This window comes from Arvicola amphibius, chromosome 18 (genome assembly GCF_903992535.2).
Source record: "Arvicola amphibius chromosome 18, mArvAmp1.2, whole genome shotgun sequence".
Lineage (NCBI taxonomy): Eukaryota > Metazoa > Chordata > Mammalia > Rodentia > Cricetidae > Arvicola > Arvicola amphibius.
In genome coordinates this window covers 28,059,601-28,078,012 of record NC_052064.1, presented here as the reverse complement: position 1 = coordinate 28,078,012, position 18,412 = coordinate 28,059,601, and the positions used below count along the sequence as shown (strand labels likewise).

The 18,412-nt window shown below is 43.6% G+C and overlaps 1 protein-coding gene and 1 pseudogene across 2 annotated transcripts in view; both read left to right on the top strand.

Moving 5' to 3' along the window:
• Positions 1–3,732, top strand: part of Hecw2 (HECT, C2 and WW domain containing E3 ubiquitin protein ligase 2) — a 176,112-nt gene extending 172,380 nt beyond the window's left edge. For both annotated transcript variants that reach the window (XM_038315559.1, XM_038315560.1), the window contains exon 28: positions 277–3,732. In XM_038315559.1, coding sequence (XP_038171487.1) covers positions 277–388 — 112 coding nt within the window. In that variant the 3' untranslated portion in view covers positions 389–3,732. The remainder of the gene's footprint in view (positions 1–276) is intronic.
• On the top strand, positions 648–10,464 carry LOC119803821 (annotated as a pseudogene).
• The last annotated feature ends 7,948 nt before the right edge of the window (positions 10,465–18,412 follow it).

Below are 18,412 nucleotides of genomic sequence, written 5' to 3'. Positions count from 1 at the left end.
AAAAAATTCAGTGTGTCCAACTCTTCTAAGAAAAAGGCAACTCTGAATTTTTTAAAGTTAAAACATCTTTACTTTTTCCAAAAATAACTGTGAAAATGGTAACAGATAAATTCGAATAAGAAAGGGAAAGGCATTCTTGTGGGTGCGCACACGCACGTGCATGCGCACGCGCACCACCGCACACGCATGCGTACATGAGCGCTCGAAGAGGAGCTTTCAGTTTTTTTTTCCTCAACCCCCCCCCACTAAAGCACTTCATGCTTCTTCTGTTTGCAGAGCCCACACTTGTTTTAACCGCCTGGATCTCCCTCCGTACCCTTCCTTTTCCATGCTGTATGAGAAACTCTTGACAGCAGTTGAAGAGACCAGCACCTTTGGACTTGAGTGAGCTGGGAAGAGGATGCTCGGCTCTTGGCGGACAGGCAGCGTCAGAAGCCCGCCTCCAGAAGAGTGGCAGAGCAGTGGTAGTCTCAAGCCCACGGTTCCAGGAGAACAAACTGCGTGTTGCTCTTGAGGAACACAGGCTCGTGTGTTGGGGGGCTGGCTGTGAGTGCTCTTGGAAGCATTGGGGTGAGCTCAGTGCCCGTGGAACAACCCAACAGTCTTTCAATCAACAGTTCTTGACTGCCAAACCTTTCCCATGCGTTATGTTTCAAGATAAAGGTGAACCTGCACTTGATCAACTCCATGGGGGACTTTCAGCGACTCTGGAGAATCTTGGAACGCTCCCGTCGGGCATACTTCAAGCCAAACTGGCAGCACTTGGCCCAATCTCCAAATTAGTGCAAGTGAAAGAATATCATAAAAAAAATATATATTTCCTGAAAGTACATTTGTTTAAGCCCTAAGTTATAACCGAAATGTTCATTTCTTGCTTACACGTGCCTGCATGGTGTCCACTATAGGTTTCGACATTCATGGAACACGAGTGAGACGAAGTCAGTATGAGGTAACTGTAAAGATTTGCCACAAGGTGGTCCTGTAACAATGTATACGCAAGTGGTATGTGTGTCATTACGGCTGAAGACAAACTTGCTCAGTGAATTACTAATGACAGGTCTGATGCTTTATAATGCATGAAAACAGTTTTCAAATAACTAGCAGTTAATCACAGCATATCAGGAAAATATACACAGTGGTTTCTGTTTTTTTTTATAGGTTCATTATATTTTTGTTCTCTAAGATGTATATAAGGACCTAGCTACCATATTGTCCGTACCTCCTCTTCATTTTCACTTACTTCATTGCTTACTCGGGCATCTGGCTAGTCTGTCTCCTTGTGAGCCCGCTCAAGGGAACTAAAGGGCCTTTTATTTTTATAAAGGTTACAAAAAAAATCCCCCCAAATATTTTGCACTGAACGTACCAAAGTCGAAGGGACATTACAATATGACTAACAGCAGCTCCATCTCTTGCTGAGTACAACAGACGTTGCTTCTAAATCAGATTTCCTCCCCAGTGCCATGGCAGGCACTGCGAGGACTGTGCATCTAAGTAATAATTTTTTAAGACTCACACTATGTGATAGAATGATATGCATTTATTTAAAAATGCATTAGATTCTCTTCCATCCATCGACTACTTTACAGGATGGCATTTATTACAGAAATTTCGTATTCCAACCCCCACTGCTTTTTATTTGTACAGCGTCATTGAACGGCAAGCTTGGTTAGGGAGCCGTCGCCAGTGTCAGAGAGGCCAACCCTCCTCGTAGGAAGAATCCCACTTTCCCTCATCAGTGAAGGATACCACGAATTGAAAACTCTCGGCACTATATTTCTAAGCCTGCATTTTCACTGATGCATACCTTTCTTATTAATATCAAGAAAATGTCTTTTCTATGATCTCTCAGACACTGCATGACATCACTGACAAGCCTTTTTAATTTAATAAAAGGATATCCTTCGTTTTAATTGCTTTCGGGACTGTCCCATGCCATTGTTTGTTCGTTGATTTATGACATCCCTAGGCAGACACACAATTCAGTGAGGTGAGGTGGAACTGAGGGCGGGAAAACCCATTGGATTAGCATTTAATCTGCCATCTGGGGGGAGGGGACGTTCCAGGCATTCCCTACACATTGCTCCGAGCATCTTGTTTATAACTGGCGTGGGCTTCTGTGGTGGGATGTGGGTGACTTTGCAGGTCACGGGCTTACATGCACAGGTACCCAGAGGTGTGTAGCAAGAGCAGTTACTCTCCTGCTAGTGAAGCTGTGTGTCCCGTTGGATCCTCAGGAGGAATGATGTTCACGTTGTGTTACAGTGTTAAAAGATAAGCACTGGATGTGGGAAAACATTCCAGGAGAAAAGCTTATAGGAACCTGGAAAAGATATGAAGACTATTTATTTGTATACCATAATTGGGCCAGAAAAAAAAAAAACCTAAACCTTTTTGACTGGAATTATTAGTTTGTACTTATTTGCCACGAATACAAGTATATATTTAATTTTTGCAAACTTCTTTTGTTTGTGTTTTTTCACCATAAGGAAAGCAGAGCACATCAACACGCTCTTAGAATCACACTTTGATGTGTCAGAGCCTCCCCTGACAGCTGCCACAGGGTCTCCTCAAAGGAAAGCTGCCTTTCCTTCAGAAGTACATGTCTAAGCCGCGTTAGTGTTCATTTGAGGCGTTTTGCCACCCACCGTATGCCCTATTGTTAGCAGAAGATATTGGAAATAACATGTACCCCTTTATTCCTAATTGATGCTATTTTGTTGATGATAAGGTATCCAACTTCCCAAATAACCATTTTAGATGTGCTCAGACGTTCTTAAAATAGTACAATTTAGTCTAGTTGGCCCTGTTCTGAGAGTTGGAAAATTAGCAAAATTGGAGATAGCATATCAGAAAGCCAGGATAACTTGTCTGCTGTTCTGGGTAAAACCAAAAGCACACAATAACAGCTAGTAAAAGTTAGACAACATAGCCCCTGAATAAATTAGATGTTATTGTACGCCACAATTAGAAATATCCATAACTGTGTTCTTCTGGAATGTGGACCCCAGTAACTTGGCTCTTTGGTTTGGTTTGAAGAGATTTCTAAATGAGGCTGCTAACAGCATAAAAGACAGTTTTGGTACCCCATCATCGTTCAAAGCACAGGCACACCGTTGGAGTTCCCTCCATGCCAGTCACTCATTTGATGATGGAGCCCCAAGATTCTGAATCTGGCCTCCAGAAAAATGCTCATGGTGTACTAGAGAGGGCATTGAGTTTCCAAAACAATTTAAAATAAAAGACCAAGTTCTACAATTCATGAGTGAAGAGAGAATAACCTATCCCACCCCTCCCCCAGATTCTTGGTTATAGCTTCATGTATGTGAAAGCATGTAGCTAAAAGTCATTATCATATATGTGCTGTTTCTCTTGGTAACATCAAGGGTGTCATAGAATATCAGTGCTGGTAAATCTTGAGACCCAAAATGCATTCATAATGAGGAGGGTTTCAAGTCTGTAGATGGGGCCTGAGTTGTGAAGGAGCAAGTCAAGGGTCTTTAAATTACCAAAGAAATATCAAAATGAAGTCTGGATATTTCCTCCCATTCCAGCGCTACACACACGTTCCATTTTCAGTGTAAAATATCACAGTTCCTGAGCCAACACCACACCTGGGATCAGAACATCTCTCTGGCGCACAAAATGAATGGAAGTCTGTTTTCTAGTACATGCTGTATTTATACTTTAATGGTCACTCTGTAATAAATAAATATAAAAGATGCTATTGAAGTAGAGAGGGAATACTTTTTTTTTTTTTTTTTTTTTTTTTTTAAAACCAGAGTGCAGCCCCTCCCAGACACTCTCAGTCCATTAAACTCTAGTTGTAAGGACTGAGGTCTGCTCACAGCTGCCCTGATGGAAACGCCCGGAAGGCGCCTGAGCGTAAGTTTCCCAGCGCTGAAGCGCTTCCCAGGGCTTGCCAGCACATCCTCGCATCTTCGCATCCTCGTTTGGTCCTCAGTGCTTGCTTAGGGAGAAGGATCAAGCTCCCGCTGGGATCGGGCTCATTTCTAGCGTAACTGGGGAGATGAGTCCTCCTACTTTGGTGCCTCGACCCTGTTTCATCTCGGGAACTACGAAGGCTAATGTTTGTACTGATCTACTCGATTTTCAGATGCTTTGCTTTCCCTAACTCTCACTTTCTCGAGAGCGCATCCGTTGTGGCGCTCCTGCGGAGGCCACGGAGAAAGGAGTATATCCGTGGAGAAGGCTCTTCACAAACGCAGTGTTTACCTCTCCTGCCTGTGGGAGCAACTGAAGACCAATCTGGTTGTCTTTGGGGGGCTTCCTTGGGAATTATGAATTATGAACAGGCAAGAGTATGGGAAAGGCACCAACCAGAGACCTGGCTTCCGTTATTAATTTTTGATAAACCTGAGTCTTCAGAGGCCTGGCAGCTGGCTCCCCGTGATGTGGAGGAAGGGACCGCCCGCAGCTTCCGTTTTTCTTCCTGTCTTCCTGATACTTATTCAAATGACTTTTTTTTTTTCTACTTTTTGCACTGCTTCTCACAAGGAACATAACTTATAATGAAGAGTCTAGAGTTGTATTCAATTTAACTTCATTCAGGAAATGCCAGGGGTGGGAAGTGAGGCTGTTCTATCATTACAAGGCACCACTAACCCCACATAAGAAGCAATGTGCAAATGCAGCCTGTCCCCCTCCCACGCCCCCAGTCACACTTGAGATTTGGGTCAGCTGTTGCTGAGTGGCGTCCTCAATTGACCATCCTACTCCCATGTGACTTGACTTTAAATTAATGGGAATATCCCCTGGCAGCAGATTCTAATCAGAAGAATCTATTTGCTTCGTAGTCAGTTTTGTTTTTAGATAATTTGTCTAGCACAGAAGCAAAGGGACCCCAGAAACATCAGAGGTTTCTGCGCTATAACTCAAGGTCCATCCACTACCATTCAAAGGGTGGTTAAAAATAAAAAGAGATGCCTGGCCCGTGTGCCGCTCTGGCCATCCAACGGTAACTGCGGTCGAGATTCAGGAGGAACAGCTGCATTTCCAGGAACTGACGTTATGGATATAAGGAATGTGTTTGGCCCCGTGAGAGCCGTCAGGGTTAGGACTGAAGGCGCATTTAAGATCACAGGAGAGCCAAGGGGACAGGGGAACACTGATGCAAACATCATCAGACTCAGAGCATGCTAACGGGGGTCGGAATGTGTGACATTTCTGAATTGAAAACAATGTCTTAGTTTAGTGAAGACACTGATGGGCCATCTACCTGGTGGGAGATACCCATATTGTGTGATGTCAGTAGGCTGGTGTTTCCTGTACTGCAAAATGCCATTCAGTCCCAAAGTTTTGAGGCTAATCATAGCTTGATCAGGAAGCTCAACAACTTGCATTAATTTTTTTTTTAACTTGAAAATTATTGTTACTACTACCGAACACTATTTTTTGAAATAAAAAGTGCTTTTATTTCATTATGGTTCATTAGTTTTTACAGCTGACATTCACATAACTTTTGAGACATTCTCACTCTCCAATCAGCTCTCTCTAATGTTGATTTGAACGTTCCCTATTAGTCTGGAAAGCAAGCTCCTAAGTGTGAGGTTACGGAATTACAAAAGGAGACCTAACAATGGCTTCCTACCTAAGACAGCAGATACATTCGCTTCAGTTTTGATGGTCAAATAGCTCAACAGAACAGATGGCTCTAGCTGTATGTGATTTTTGTGTCTGGTGGCCTTGGGCAAGTGATATCTTCAAATCCAATTTCATTTTAAGATATTACAAACCTGAGGAATAGTGATAGAAATTGTTTATGATTCAAAGTGAATCAGCTACTACTGGTGTAGGTAAGAAATCATCAGTAAATTCTGGTAATTATCACCTTCTGTTAAAAGGGATGGGTAATGTTTAAGAAACACCTTGGAAGGGTGAACCAGGAAACACAGAACAGAATGTTTTGTTAGGACATCAATGCCCTAAAAGATATAATTACAGCTTATTTTTCTTTATGTAATATCATAAGTAAAATATGGGGGCTGTTAGCACACTGGAAAGTGCGTAAGATTACATGTTTTTATAATAGGGGTGCAGGCATTCCAAAATAAATGAATGGAAAAAAATACATGCATCTCTCTTGCCTCTTACTGAAAGTATTAATCTAATTTTATAACAATGCTTACTTTTTAATACCAAGGCTCTGTAAAGACATTTTATTTCTAAGATTTCAGTAGAGCACAGGCGGTGTATTTTTTAAGCCTCCCTGTCTCCTTCACCAGCCCCGCCCTTCATGTCCACTGTACCATAGATCACAGTTAATCGTCACACTTCTGGATCTGTTGATTTGATTTAAGCTTTGTATTTCCTCAGTGTAACTTTTAATAGAGAATACTAATGGGAGGTGTTTGATATTAGAATAAGATTATACAGCCCTCATTTGACCTTACAGTTACATTTTCTTTTTTAAGGCACATACTATAGGGTGTTGGTAGCCGTCCTAGAAATGCTTCGTGACTGGCATTACACAAAGCTGACAACTGAATCGTAGGCCAGTTGTTCATTTTCTGGGAAGTCTGTATTCTTATCCTCACCCGAGCCCCTGACTCTTGTGTTGTATTTTTTATGATTATGAAATGCTTTGACGGAAAGATATTTTAATGTGTACAATTTGTTTTATTTTCATACTGATCTCTATTTTTGTTTAAAAACCATGTTACATCACGAAATCACTTAATCAAAAATAAATCTTCTTTTAAAAAATGAGTTGTGACTTTTCTGTCATAGTTTGGGGGAAGAATAAACTCAGGAGGACAAAATTAGGGATACCGTACTTGAGATCAGTAGGCAGTTCTGCGGATATGTTAATTTGTCCCTTCGTTGGATTCGTGATCAAGGATCTATTTTGTTTATCTTTACAGGAATATTTTTGCTCTCAGGGGTGCACCAATGAATGTTACAGGAATTAAAACAAACCATAGGGTTTTCACTCATGCGTTGAGTCTATTTGTTAGGTCATGTTGAATCTTTGATTCATAATCATATGTACACCAGCTCCCGTACTATCGCCCAGATCAATATAATTTGAGGGTCATGAATTCATGCCTGGAAAAAGCAGGTAGGAAAACTGGCTGAGCCTGAGCAACAGACCAATGGGACTTCCCAATATCTTTGCTCCTGCAGATCCTAGCCGTGTGTAACTCTGGTCCAGCACTGAAAATCCATTGATTTATAAGGAGAAACGCAGCAATTCAAATGCTGGTATGATTGTTCCAAACTGTTTGATATATTAGATGGATCAAACCCACCATGTCCACAGGTTGAATCTGACTTATATAGATAGGGTCTGATACCCTTGATTTAATAAATTAATCCTTTATGCCTGGCTTAGTAGTGACCTAAATGAACTGTCCAAATAAAGAAAATGCTACTAGGACATACTAGTTAATAGGAGAGGAGGAGGAAAGGAAAAACGTGAATAAATGGTGTGAAGGGCAAAAATTAGTAGCCAGGAAAGGGTAGCTCTATAGTACACAGGCCAGCAGGCAGTCCCTGGAGTTTATATTTGAAAATAATGTATTATTAGTATCTTTCTGCAAAACTAGCTTGTGTTAGTTCATGTAAGAGGGTCCCTGTCAAGATGTCATGTGTCTTGAGATATCATTAAACCCTTTCTTTGATAATCTAGATTGGGGATTCTGCTTTCTGTCGACATAAGAGTTTCAAACAGGATTTCACTATCCCAGGTTTGCACTGTTGCTGGAAGACAAGAGTGAGAGGTGGCATTCATGCCTCTGACTTCCTGCTCTGCCTTTTGATTTCACTGTGTTTCTGTCATGATAAACTCACCTGCTCTTGCTTTGTTCTCTTAATGTAAGACTCAAACCCACTTCCCCCGTGACATAGAACAGCCACTCTCTGCCGCCCCGGGTATTTCACACTATTGTGGAGTCGTTTCTTTGGCTGGTTGGTGGTTTTATTTGGTTTTTCATCTTTAAGCCAGAAGGCATTTCAACTCCTGGTGAAGGAATAGAAACGTTCTCCTCATCCTTTCTTTTCCTTATTGACGAGTGGTTCCCTAATGGCGACTTTCCTTTTTCTGACAGCAACTTCCCTACTATTGTGTCTCCCAGTCAAACAAAACTCTGGGATCACAGGAACAAACTGAAATGAGAACTCCCGGTAAAGCCGTGCTTGCTGAGACGCGTTCTGTCCACTTTGTTTTCTGGAGAACTTGAAAATCCTCACATAAAAAGATCTCCTCAAAGATGTTCAGACATTTGGGAAATATCTGAAGAGCCAGGGGTTCTTGGAGGCAGCATGCATTTCTTTCCCGATTTATAACAATGCCATAAAGTGCCACCTCATGACACGAAATGCTCAGATGGGGTAATAACTCACACCTCATCAATATTCAGTTGACAAGCTCACATTCTTGAGCGCAATCATGGCATAGTCAACGGCGCCCCCACCCCCGCTGCGTGCCCTCTCAAAGTGACATTCTGAGGCTGAGGCCATAAAGATCTGCCTTTTCTAACTGACAGTTTTGTCCCAATTGTCAAGTTGGTTTTTCTAGAATTTGACTAACCCCAGTGGAGGACATCTTTTCTTTTCTTTTTTTTTTTTTTTTCTTTTTTTTGGTTTTTCGAGACAGGGTTTCCCTGTAGTTTCTAGAGCCTGTCCTGGAGCTAGCTCTTGTAGACCAGGCTGGCCTCGAACTCAGAGATCCACCTGCCTCTGTCTCCCAAGTACTGGGATTAAAGGCGTGCGCCACCACCGCCTGGCCGAGGACATCTTTTCACGGAAACAGAATGGAGTCTAAAGAAACCAACTGAAGTATGGTGTTGCTGTCTAGAACAACGGGGGGCAATGGCAATAGCCTGTCTTGTTTTGGGGAGCCCCTGGGACTTTCCTGGCCAGCAGCTCATAGGGAGGTTACTTACACCCAAACTAGGACTTTCATTTAGTAACCCACGGCTTCTCAGGGCAGCATTTCCCACTCACGCAGGGTATCCCCATTCAAACTCTCCTTTTCAATGACAGATTTTAGCTAACTGACAAAGTACTAGGTTTCCAAATGTTTCTTCCTGTATCCCTCGGTTTGGGTTAGTCTTTTCTGTCTTTCCCTCGTCTCCCTGTCTCTCCGTCCCTGTTTAAATCTTTACCGCCCTCAATATTCCCTCCCTCCATTTCACATTGTCTGCGCTCTGCTGCTTCTACCCACTGAAGCCCTCTTCCCTCACCTATGGCTCCTGCCTAGCTCCCGTGCCTTTACAGGCATTCGAAGTTAACAAAGACATCTAAAACAAAGCAATGTTGCACACACTGCAAGAGAGGTCAAACTCTTGGGCTTCAGGACACAGAGGAAGCAAACTGGGACTTTGCTGGCATCTTCCACCCTGCTGTTTAACTCTCACGGTGCTCAAAGGCAGTGCGCAGGCCGCCGGAGGAGAAACGCCATTAATGCCACAGCCTTAATCAGCTGTGGACTTCGCATCTGTTAGGAAGAACAAGTGGCTTGGTGCGACGGTGAGTGGGACCAGAATGTATTATACGCATTCATAAGCTGTCAAAGAATAAGTTACATTCTTTTCCTTGCTGCCACTGGAGTCAGAGGCTCAGATATGTTCAGGATTTGGCCTCACAAGTAATTCACCTCCGTGGCCAAGGAAGACATGGTTGTTGGAGGTGTTATGACATTAATACTGCTTTACAAGAGGTAATGAAGACCGCCATCATCCACGATGGCCAAGTGCATGGCATCTGTGAGGCTGCTAAAGCCTTAGTTAACTGTCAAGCCCATCTTTTGTGCTTGCACCCAATTGTGATCAGCATATATAACTACTATATATATAGTAATTATATATATCATATCTCATATATATACATATATATATCATAGTTAGGGTATTTATTGTTGTGAAGAGACTCTATTACCATGGCAACTATTATAAAGAAGATTTTAATCAGGGTGGCTCACTCAATAGTGTCAGAGGTTCGGTCCATTATCATCATGATGGGGAGCACGGTGCTGCGCAATGCGGTGCTGGTGCTGATAGCGCTACGTCTTGCAGGCAACAGGAAGTTGACTAACACACAGGGCAGTATCCTGAGTATAGGAAACCTCTAAGCCCACGCCCACGGTGACACACTTTCTCCAACACGGCCGCACCCACTCCAACAAGCCATACCTCCTAATAGTGCCACTCCCTCACTCACTATGAGATTATGGGGGCCAATTACATCCAAACTGATATATATATATATATATATATATATATATATATATATATATATATATATTAGAGGTCCTTTGTACGGAGCATCAAATCAACCTAAGTAAGGTAGATGAACAAGAAACTGTAGGTAGGCCTCTGTGAGACTGATCGACAAGGAAAACCACTGAGCGTGGTTGGTTGTACTTGTGTAACGGTTGTAGGCTAAGGCAAAGAATCCCAAGCTAAGCATATCCTCAAAGAGTACTTTAGAAGCAAGAAATGAACATATAAAAAAAATGGCCCATTAAAGCAGAAAAGGAATCAGATACTTAATACTAAGTGTGTATCCCCAAATTTCATGTGTTGAAGCTTCATCACAAAGGCTGCTGCATTTAGAAGCAGGGCTTTTAAAACGGGCATAGTGACATACCTTTAACCCCAGGACTCAGGAGGCAGAGACAAGCAGGGTTCCAAGTCAGCCTGGTCTACAGAATAAGTTCCAGAACAACCAGGTCTGTACAGGAAAATCCCGTTTCAAACAAACAAAATAGAAACTATGCTCGTAAGATCTGATTAAGCTAAGACAGTGAAATTCTCATGAATGGGCTTAGTGCCGTTACAGTCGGTATCCCAGAAGGCTCCTTGACTTCTGCAGTGCAAGGGAACAGCGAAAAGACACCCACGTGTGTTGAGAAGCTGGCCCTCACCACACAATGGATCTGGCTGAACGCTGATTCGGGCTTGCCAGTTTATAGGACTGTAAGAAATCAGATTTCGTGTTTATAAGTACCGAGACTGTGCTACCCTGCTATGGAAACCCTAATGGATTATGTTACCAAAAAAAAAACCCAAAATGTTTCATATGTCTATCTCTTCCTAAGCTCCCTCTTAGCTGCAGGATCAGGCAATTCCAGGAAGAAATTAAAAATCAGACAATAAAAAAAAACAAAATACTTAAAGCAAAGCAGATTTATATCGCCACTTCAGGCCTGAATAAAAACAACATAGGCCTTTTTGTTTTTTAAATGTATCTGGGTGTTTTGCCTACTTGTGTCTCTATGTAACACAAGGCTGCAGTGCCCGCGGAGGCCAGAAGAGCACATTGGGTCATCTAGAACTGGAGTTACAGATGGTTGTGGGCGCCATGTGGAGGCCAGGAACCGAATGCTGGGCCTCTTGCAAAGTCAACCAAAGCTCTCAACCACCAAGCCGTCTCTCCGGCCCCAAGTACAGGACTTTTTGATCGGTCTGGAGAATTGGGAGATGGTGATGTTTAACTAAGATGGGGCAGCTCTTGTTACTGTCCATCTTCATGGCGTGGGAATTGAAGAGAAACCCAGAGTAATAAAATCCCAGGGGGTGATAAAACGTGAAGCAGGGGTCCACAACCAGGCTGATCCACAACAGCATTTCTCTGAGGTGGCACAAGAGAGGATGGAGAGGAGCTATGAGTTACCATTGGGGGCTGATTCTTCTAGAATGATTGGCTTTTGAGAATAAAACTAAATGAGCAAATGAGCCATCACCCGCGACGCTCTTATCTGTGGGCTAAGGGACTAGACTCCAATTAGTGCTAATTTTCCATCACTTTAGCTTCATGCGGGAAACCCTGCCTCTTAGCCTTGCATCTTGTCACCCTTAAGGCCAGAGGACCCTTCCAATAGGGAGGTGCAGCAGCGTGACATTATCCCTGCCCCTCACAATGACTTCTGTTTTATTGATTGTTCGCTAAATCCTTCACCTAGCACCCCGAGTATTAGAGACATATGTCAACCCAATAAGGTCCCATCTTTGATTTTTCTCCATTCCTTGTCTGGTCCCTGTGTTCACACACTAACTTGAAAATATTGTCTGGAAAATGATTCTTTTATTATCACTGATCTTTTGTAGCCAAAATGCTTGGCTTGCTTTCGCTCACGTGCAACTAGCTCGCCTGTCACGTCACACAGATCAACGGATGTTTCGGGAGGCATGGAGATAGCCGGATGCCTGTGGCTCAGAATTCCAGCAGGAAAGCCTACAGTGTGGTGGGGGCCCGAGGATGCACATGCTCTTCTAACCCGCTGTGCTGCTGAGCTGTGACAGTGACTGTAGTTCACTTGGGTAAATGTCTCCAGCTTGGCTTCAGTGCACCCTTAGCCAAGGCCCCGGTTAACACATAAAATCTTGGAGTTTCCTAGTGTCTTGTGCTGCAAAGTAAGTAATGAGAAAATTAGTAGGCGATGGGGGTCTCCAAGAGGAGTCAAGAGTTCCAGTGGCCGGAGCTGGAACAATCTGAATAGCCCAATGTTTATTTTACCAAATAAAATCAAAGTATAGCCAGGCGGTGGTGGCACACGCCTTTAATCCCAGCACTGGGAAGCAGAGGCAGGCGGATCTCTGTGAGTTCGAGGTCAGCCTGATCTACAGAGTGAGTGCCACCGGGATAGCAAGAGCTACACAGAGGAACCCTGTCTCAAAAAAAAAAAAAAAAAAAAAAAAAAAGACCAAAGCATGTACTCCAATTCATAATGTGTCAATGTTGCCTCATGAAGTATAATTAATGTTGTATTCGTGTATGTTAGCATGGGAGGTGGGTATGGGCTCTGTGTAAACTCTATATGACTTTCTCAACTTTTCTGTAAATATGAAACTAATAAAGTATATTGAGAATAAGCAGAAGCATTCGTGTAGAAAAATAAGGGCCCACGCAGACTGTGTGACAAAGCCAGCTCATGAATGTAGTGATGATTGCAGGTGACCCCAGGCCAGTCCTTAAGTACAATCAATAGCAGCTATGAAAATGAGCATCATTTGGACGCAATTCCCTGGCTCCAAGCCCAAGCGTCACAGAGAGTACAGCAGGAATAAAGGCAGCTGTACAGACAGCGACCAATGGGAAGAATATCCGATATGGAAACTGGTTCCCGCTAAGCAATACATTGTGCTACAAAGGGGAATTCTGAAATTTTGTATTGAAAGCACCTAGTTTCATTTATCTTTATTTTGCGTTTAGGAACGAGAGAACTAAGATGTGGCTCCGTTAGCGGGATGCTTTCCCAGCATGCGTGAGGCCCCAGGTTCAGCCCCTAACAATGCATAAATCAGGCACAACGGCAAGCACCTGTAATCCGGAGGCAGGAGGACCAGGAGTTCAGAGTCATTGATACAGAAAGCCTGAGAGCAGCTCAGGCTACATGGCAGATTCTGGGGAATAAAAAGAACAGCTGTAAGAAAGGAAGAGAATTATGATTGACACAAAACACCTCGGGAAGGAGGTCTCATTCACGAAAGAGAAGAGGGACGGCAAACCCGTTCTGATAGTGCTGCCAAGAATGGCCTCTGGCCTGTTTATTTTATTCACTTTTTAAAATAAACATTTTTGTAGTGGCATTTCAATGGTGTTCTAATAAATAAAGACTGCCTGCAGATCTGAGAGTAAGACAGTCCCACTGGTCAGCCTTACAGACCAGGTTATGGTGGTGACACGCACCTTTAATCCCAGTAGCCACACTAGTTGCCATAGAAATCGGGTGGTGCATGCCTTTAATCCCAGTCCTAGAAAGAAATATAAGACGGTGGGGCAGGGGCAGGGAGGGCAACTCTCAGACACAGTCTCCTTCTGAGATTCTGGGAGGCATTGCTATTTCAGACTGAGGTCAAGGCAAGAGCCAGTGGCTGGCTGTTTTGCTTTTCAGATCTTCAGGTTGAATCCCAGTTTTCTGACCCTAAGTTTTTATTAATTGTGCATTAATTTTTCTTCAAACTTTATCCTTAAAAATTCCAAATAAAAATAAAAGCACACCCTGAAATTAGCCAGATCCAAAGAGCTTAGTGAGCTTCCATACAGCCAGAGTGGCCATTAGGAATGCAAGCTGGGGCGTTTCACGTTGGATCCCAGACTTTCACAGTCACTATAACCGCTAAGACACCAAAGTGTAAATCTCTAAAGCCACGGCCTGCCTCCGTTGGAGTGAGCAGAGGGAGGAGGAGAGGTGACGCCCGCTGTGGGCAAGGATGTGGAACAGGAGCACGCTCTGGACTGCTAAGCAGAGTGTAAGCTCACGGAACCACTCCATGAAACTGGTGGTGTGGTCTGAACCCAGACCCTGTAGAGATCTGAGCAGCTGTCTTACTATATGCACAGAAATGCTTTTATAGGCTGTCCCCCCAAATAAGCGCCAAAGAATGCCTATAGCACTCGGTTAATAAAAGTGGAAATAATGGAGTGCCCATCCACAGCAGGATAAATGGGACGTGATTCGATGACGTCATCGAACTGTCCCATAGAGATGAAAAAGAATCAATTACCACGACAGCATGGGCGAATTTCACAAAGTTCAACATCAAAAGCAGAGTTTCCAGCACAATTCCATTGACGTCAAGGCTAAAACAGGAGCCTGTGATGACTGAAGCCAATTAGTGGCTGCCCGGGGGGAAAACGACTGTGGGAAGGACCCCGGGGAAGCTTCACCAGTTGGAGGCTCAAGATGTCGTATTTCTTAACCTGGTGATGATTATGGGATATACACATCTTTAAATTTTATCATCCATATACTTAAAATATGAACATATTTTATGTTTAGTTAAAAAAGAATAATCTAAAAGTGAGGAGGAGGAGAAGGAGAAGGAGAAGGAGAAGGAGAAGGAGAAGAAGAAGAAGAAGAAGAAGAAGAAGAAGAAGAAGAAAAGAAGAAGAAGAAGAAGAAGAAGAAGAAGAAGAAGAAGAAGAAAGAAAGAAAGAAAGAAAGAAAGAAAGAAAGAAAGAAAGAAAGAAAGAAAGAAAGAAAAGGAGGAGGAGGAGGGGGAGGGGAAGAGGAAGAGGGAAGAGGAGGAGGAAGAGCCTGGCCTTGAACACCTGACAAGTCTAATTCCACATCATGGTGCTGTCACTTGTGTGTGCATGGTTGTGTGTTGTGTTCAGGTTCATGTGTATGTTGGGGTACCTGTATGCATATGTATGTTTGCATGTGGAGACCAGCAGGTAATCGTGAGTGGTGTTCCTCAGGTGCTGGCCACCTTTTTGGAGATAATGTCTCACACTAACCAGGCAATTGCCAAGCAGACTCAGCTGGCCAGCCAGTGAGCCCCGGGGATGAGCTTGCCTCCCAAAGCACCGGGATTATAAGTGCTCATTGTTACACTTTGGCCTTTTTGTTTGGGTTCTGGGGATCAAACTTGGGTCCTGGTTCTGAAACATACTAGCCAGGCTCAGCCATCATCTCCCCAGGCCCTCTGTCATTTTTTATATGACCTCAGGCAAACTCACGAACCCATGTCTTGGGTTTTAATTTGTAAATCGGGGCTAAGTCCTTTCTCCTACCCTGCTCTTTGTGTTGAGGCAGTGCGCATGCATGGCACTTTTTGGTGCTTGGGAAATACTTTGTAGATGCTACTTCCCATTTCTCTCTGTCCCGCTGACAGGCCAGTGTCACAGTTCCTACATTTTGTCATTGGGAGACTATCAGATGTCATCCCTGTTTTTAGGGACTGGTGATTGACTTACTCTGATCTAAAATGTGATCCATCCTGCCCTAGATTGGGTGATCAAACCACCTACTTCCTCAGCTCCCTTCGGGAACTTCTAGAAGTGATCTGCCCATCCGTCTGTCTCTTCACCCACCCATCCATCCAACGAACACATACCGAGCTGCTGTTTTCTTTCAGGTACTGTGGTGTGTGCTTGGGAAACGGCCGTGTTAAGTAGCCAGATGCTGATGTGGGACTCCCTTTGGGGAGTTTACAGTCTCCGAGGGAGGACAGACAATCTTGAGCTGTCCATGTGGTGACTAAGTATGACTTTTAAAAGGTTCCATAAAGAAAAAGGAGCAGCACTGGAGAGGAAAAAAAAAAAAAAAAAAAAAAAAAAAACCTCTCTGAGGATGGGAACGGGAGGGGGAAGATCAGAGGGAAAGCTTCTGCTGCATCCTATCATTGCCGTCCCATAAACATCCCAAATAATTACAGAGCACGCATGAAAGGCAGAGTCTCTTCCAGCGAGCATCTTCTCATGAAGGCTGAGCACAGGGACACCCATCCTGCTTCCTTCCCCTTTGACCCGACACCCAGTGAAGTAGGTTCCCCTAGAGTGATGTGAGTCTCTTGTGTAATGAGTTTGGAGCCAGGACACGGCGAGAAGGAAAATGTGAGAACACGTGACCTGCATGTAGAGTGTACTACAGAGTGCTAAGGGCGTGGGATTGGTAGCCTGAAGAAAAAAATCTGTGTCCGTTGACTGGCTCTGTGATTCCAGACAGGTGAGCGAGCCTGAATTTCCCTAAATGAGACTACTTTAAAAATCTAAGCTCCAAAATAAAACTAATAAATTGGCATATACATTTCATCTCATGCGAGAAAGCATGGCCAACTTTTCTCACTTTATTACAGAAGTGTTATTCCTTTGTCATTTTGTTTGTCTAGTCTTAATTTGGAATTGCTGGTTCTGAAGGACAAGCAGACTCCTTTGACTGCTGGCTCGCAATTCTAGTGTATGCTCAGTATGATTAGCTCAAAGGTAGATCGGCCCTGCTCTACTGAATCCTCACTCACTCACGAACACTCAGGTTGTCTAGGATGGGAGACGCGAGCGAGTCTGGCCTAGCCAGTAGAGACTACAAGATCACTAAGGGACCAAGTCTTAGGACTTCCGGTTTTACACACAGCTGCCTGTGAGAGAGCCACACGTTTCCCCCTTGCTTGCCTTCTGCTAACAAATTATGCTTTCCTTTTTCCCCCTCTGCCCATGGCTGCTGTGTCATAGGACACCCTGGTCTGATTCAGGGAAGGGAAGCGTCCCTGAAGTCTCCCCCTGGCTTACCCCTTCCTTGGGTGTAGCCCCACAGGATCTGTGCGATCATCAGCTCTAGCCCTCGCCTCGATGGGCATCTCATCTTCTCGTTCTTTTCTTGTCTGTGGAATGGGATAATGCTAGCCTTGCTTGCGGTCAACCTAGAGTTACGGGGGCTGAGCTAAAACACTACCCATGGAAGCTGTCCAGTAACTCTAAAGCGTGGCCATTAATACTGATATACCCTGTGCCGCATTCAGCCTGCATGGCTGGCCTAGAAGCTCTTATACCCGCTCTGGGGTTCTGCTACTCAATGGAGATTTTTATAGGTCCATAAGTAATGGGGAATGTCTCAAAACAACTGTCTAATTTTGCTTGGCTAGAGCAGCCTTCTTAGAGGCTGGCTCATGGTGCTGAAATCTCACGGTTCAGAAGAATAAAATAATGAAGTACTAAACAAAACAGGCCTATTCTGATCATTTCTATGGCTGAAAATATGTACGTGATGCTGCCTGGGTTAAACTGGAGCAACGCTTACAGAAGTAATGGGAACAGATCAAAACCATCTTTGCCATTTCCTGTTCTTAGCAGGCAGAGAAGACAGGCAGACACCGTGGGTGAGAGACAGGAAGAAGTAAAGGCACACGATTTTATGCCTGTGCAGCTTCAAGTACATCGAGATAAGAAGCCACAGAGTGCTCAGAGCTCTCGTGGTTAGCAAGATGCACCCATAATTTGAGTGTGCAAGAAGCAGGTTATCGTGGCTCATTATAAAAGCCTGTTCTTCAATATGTCAACCTGTTCTTGAGTTACGTTGTCTTATATCTTTCTGTTGTGTTGGGTACTGTACCCACGCATGTCTTGTGATGACACAGGAACGCCCCCGCCCCCCCAACCTCAGACTCACCAATCAAAGTACACAAAACGAGAAAGAAAAATCCATGTTTGCTTCCCTGGTTATGGTTTTTTTTTTTCCTGAATTATTTCAAGACTTCAGAATCTTTCCTCTTCCGTATTGTTTCAGTTTCAAGCAGCGTTTCTGCTTCCAAAAGAAGATGTTGTTCTCAGTCAAAATGGACTTAAACCCCTAACAATTCGAGTTAGGATGAACTGGAAATATCTGTAGGACCCAATCAGTCTGCACATTCTTCACCCTTGATGTGTAGCAGGAAGGTAATTTGGATTTAAAAAAAAAAAACTTTAAAATATACTTGCAAAATTACAGAAAGCAGAACCATTCCTGGCCCAAGCAGCCCAAATGGAGTGGTATTATACATTATATAAATAAGGAGAAAGAAATCTAATAGGAGCCAGGTCCTGAATCCTTCTGAGATACTTCGCTACCTTTGAACTCCAGTATGGTTCTCACGACACTCTTAAGCACTCTATAAAGTGAGATTCTCTCAGACATTTCTGTTTTGGTTGGCTCAGAAACACTGAAGGGAATTGAAGTGATTTCTAATGA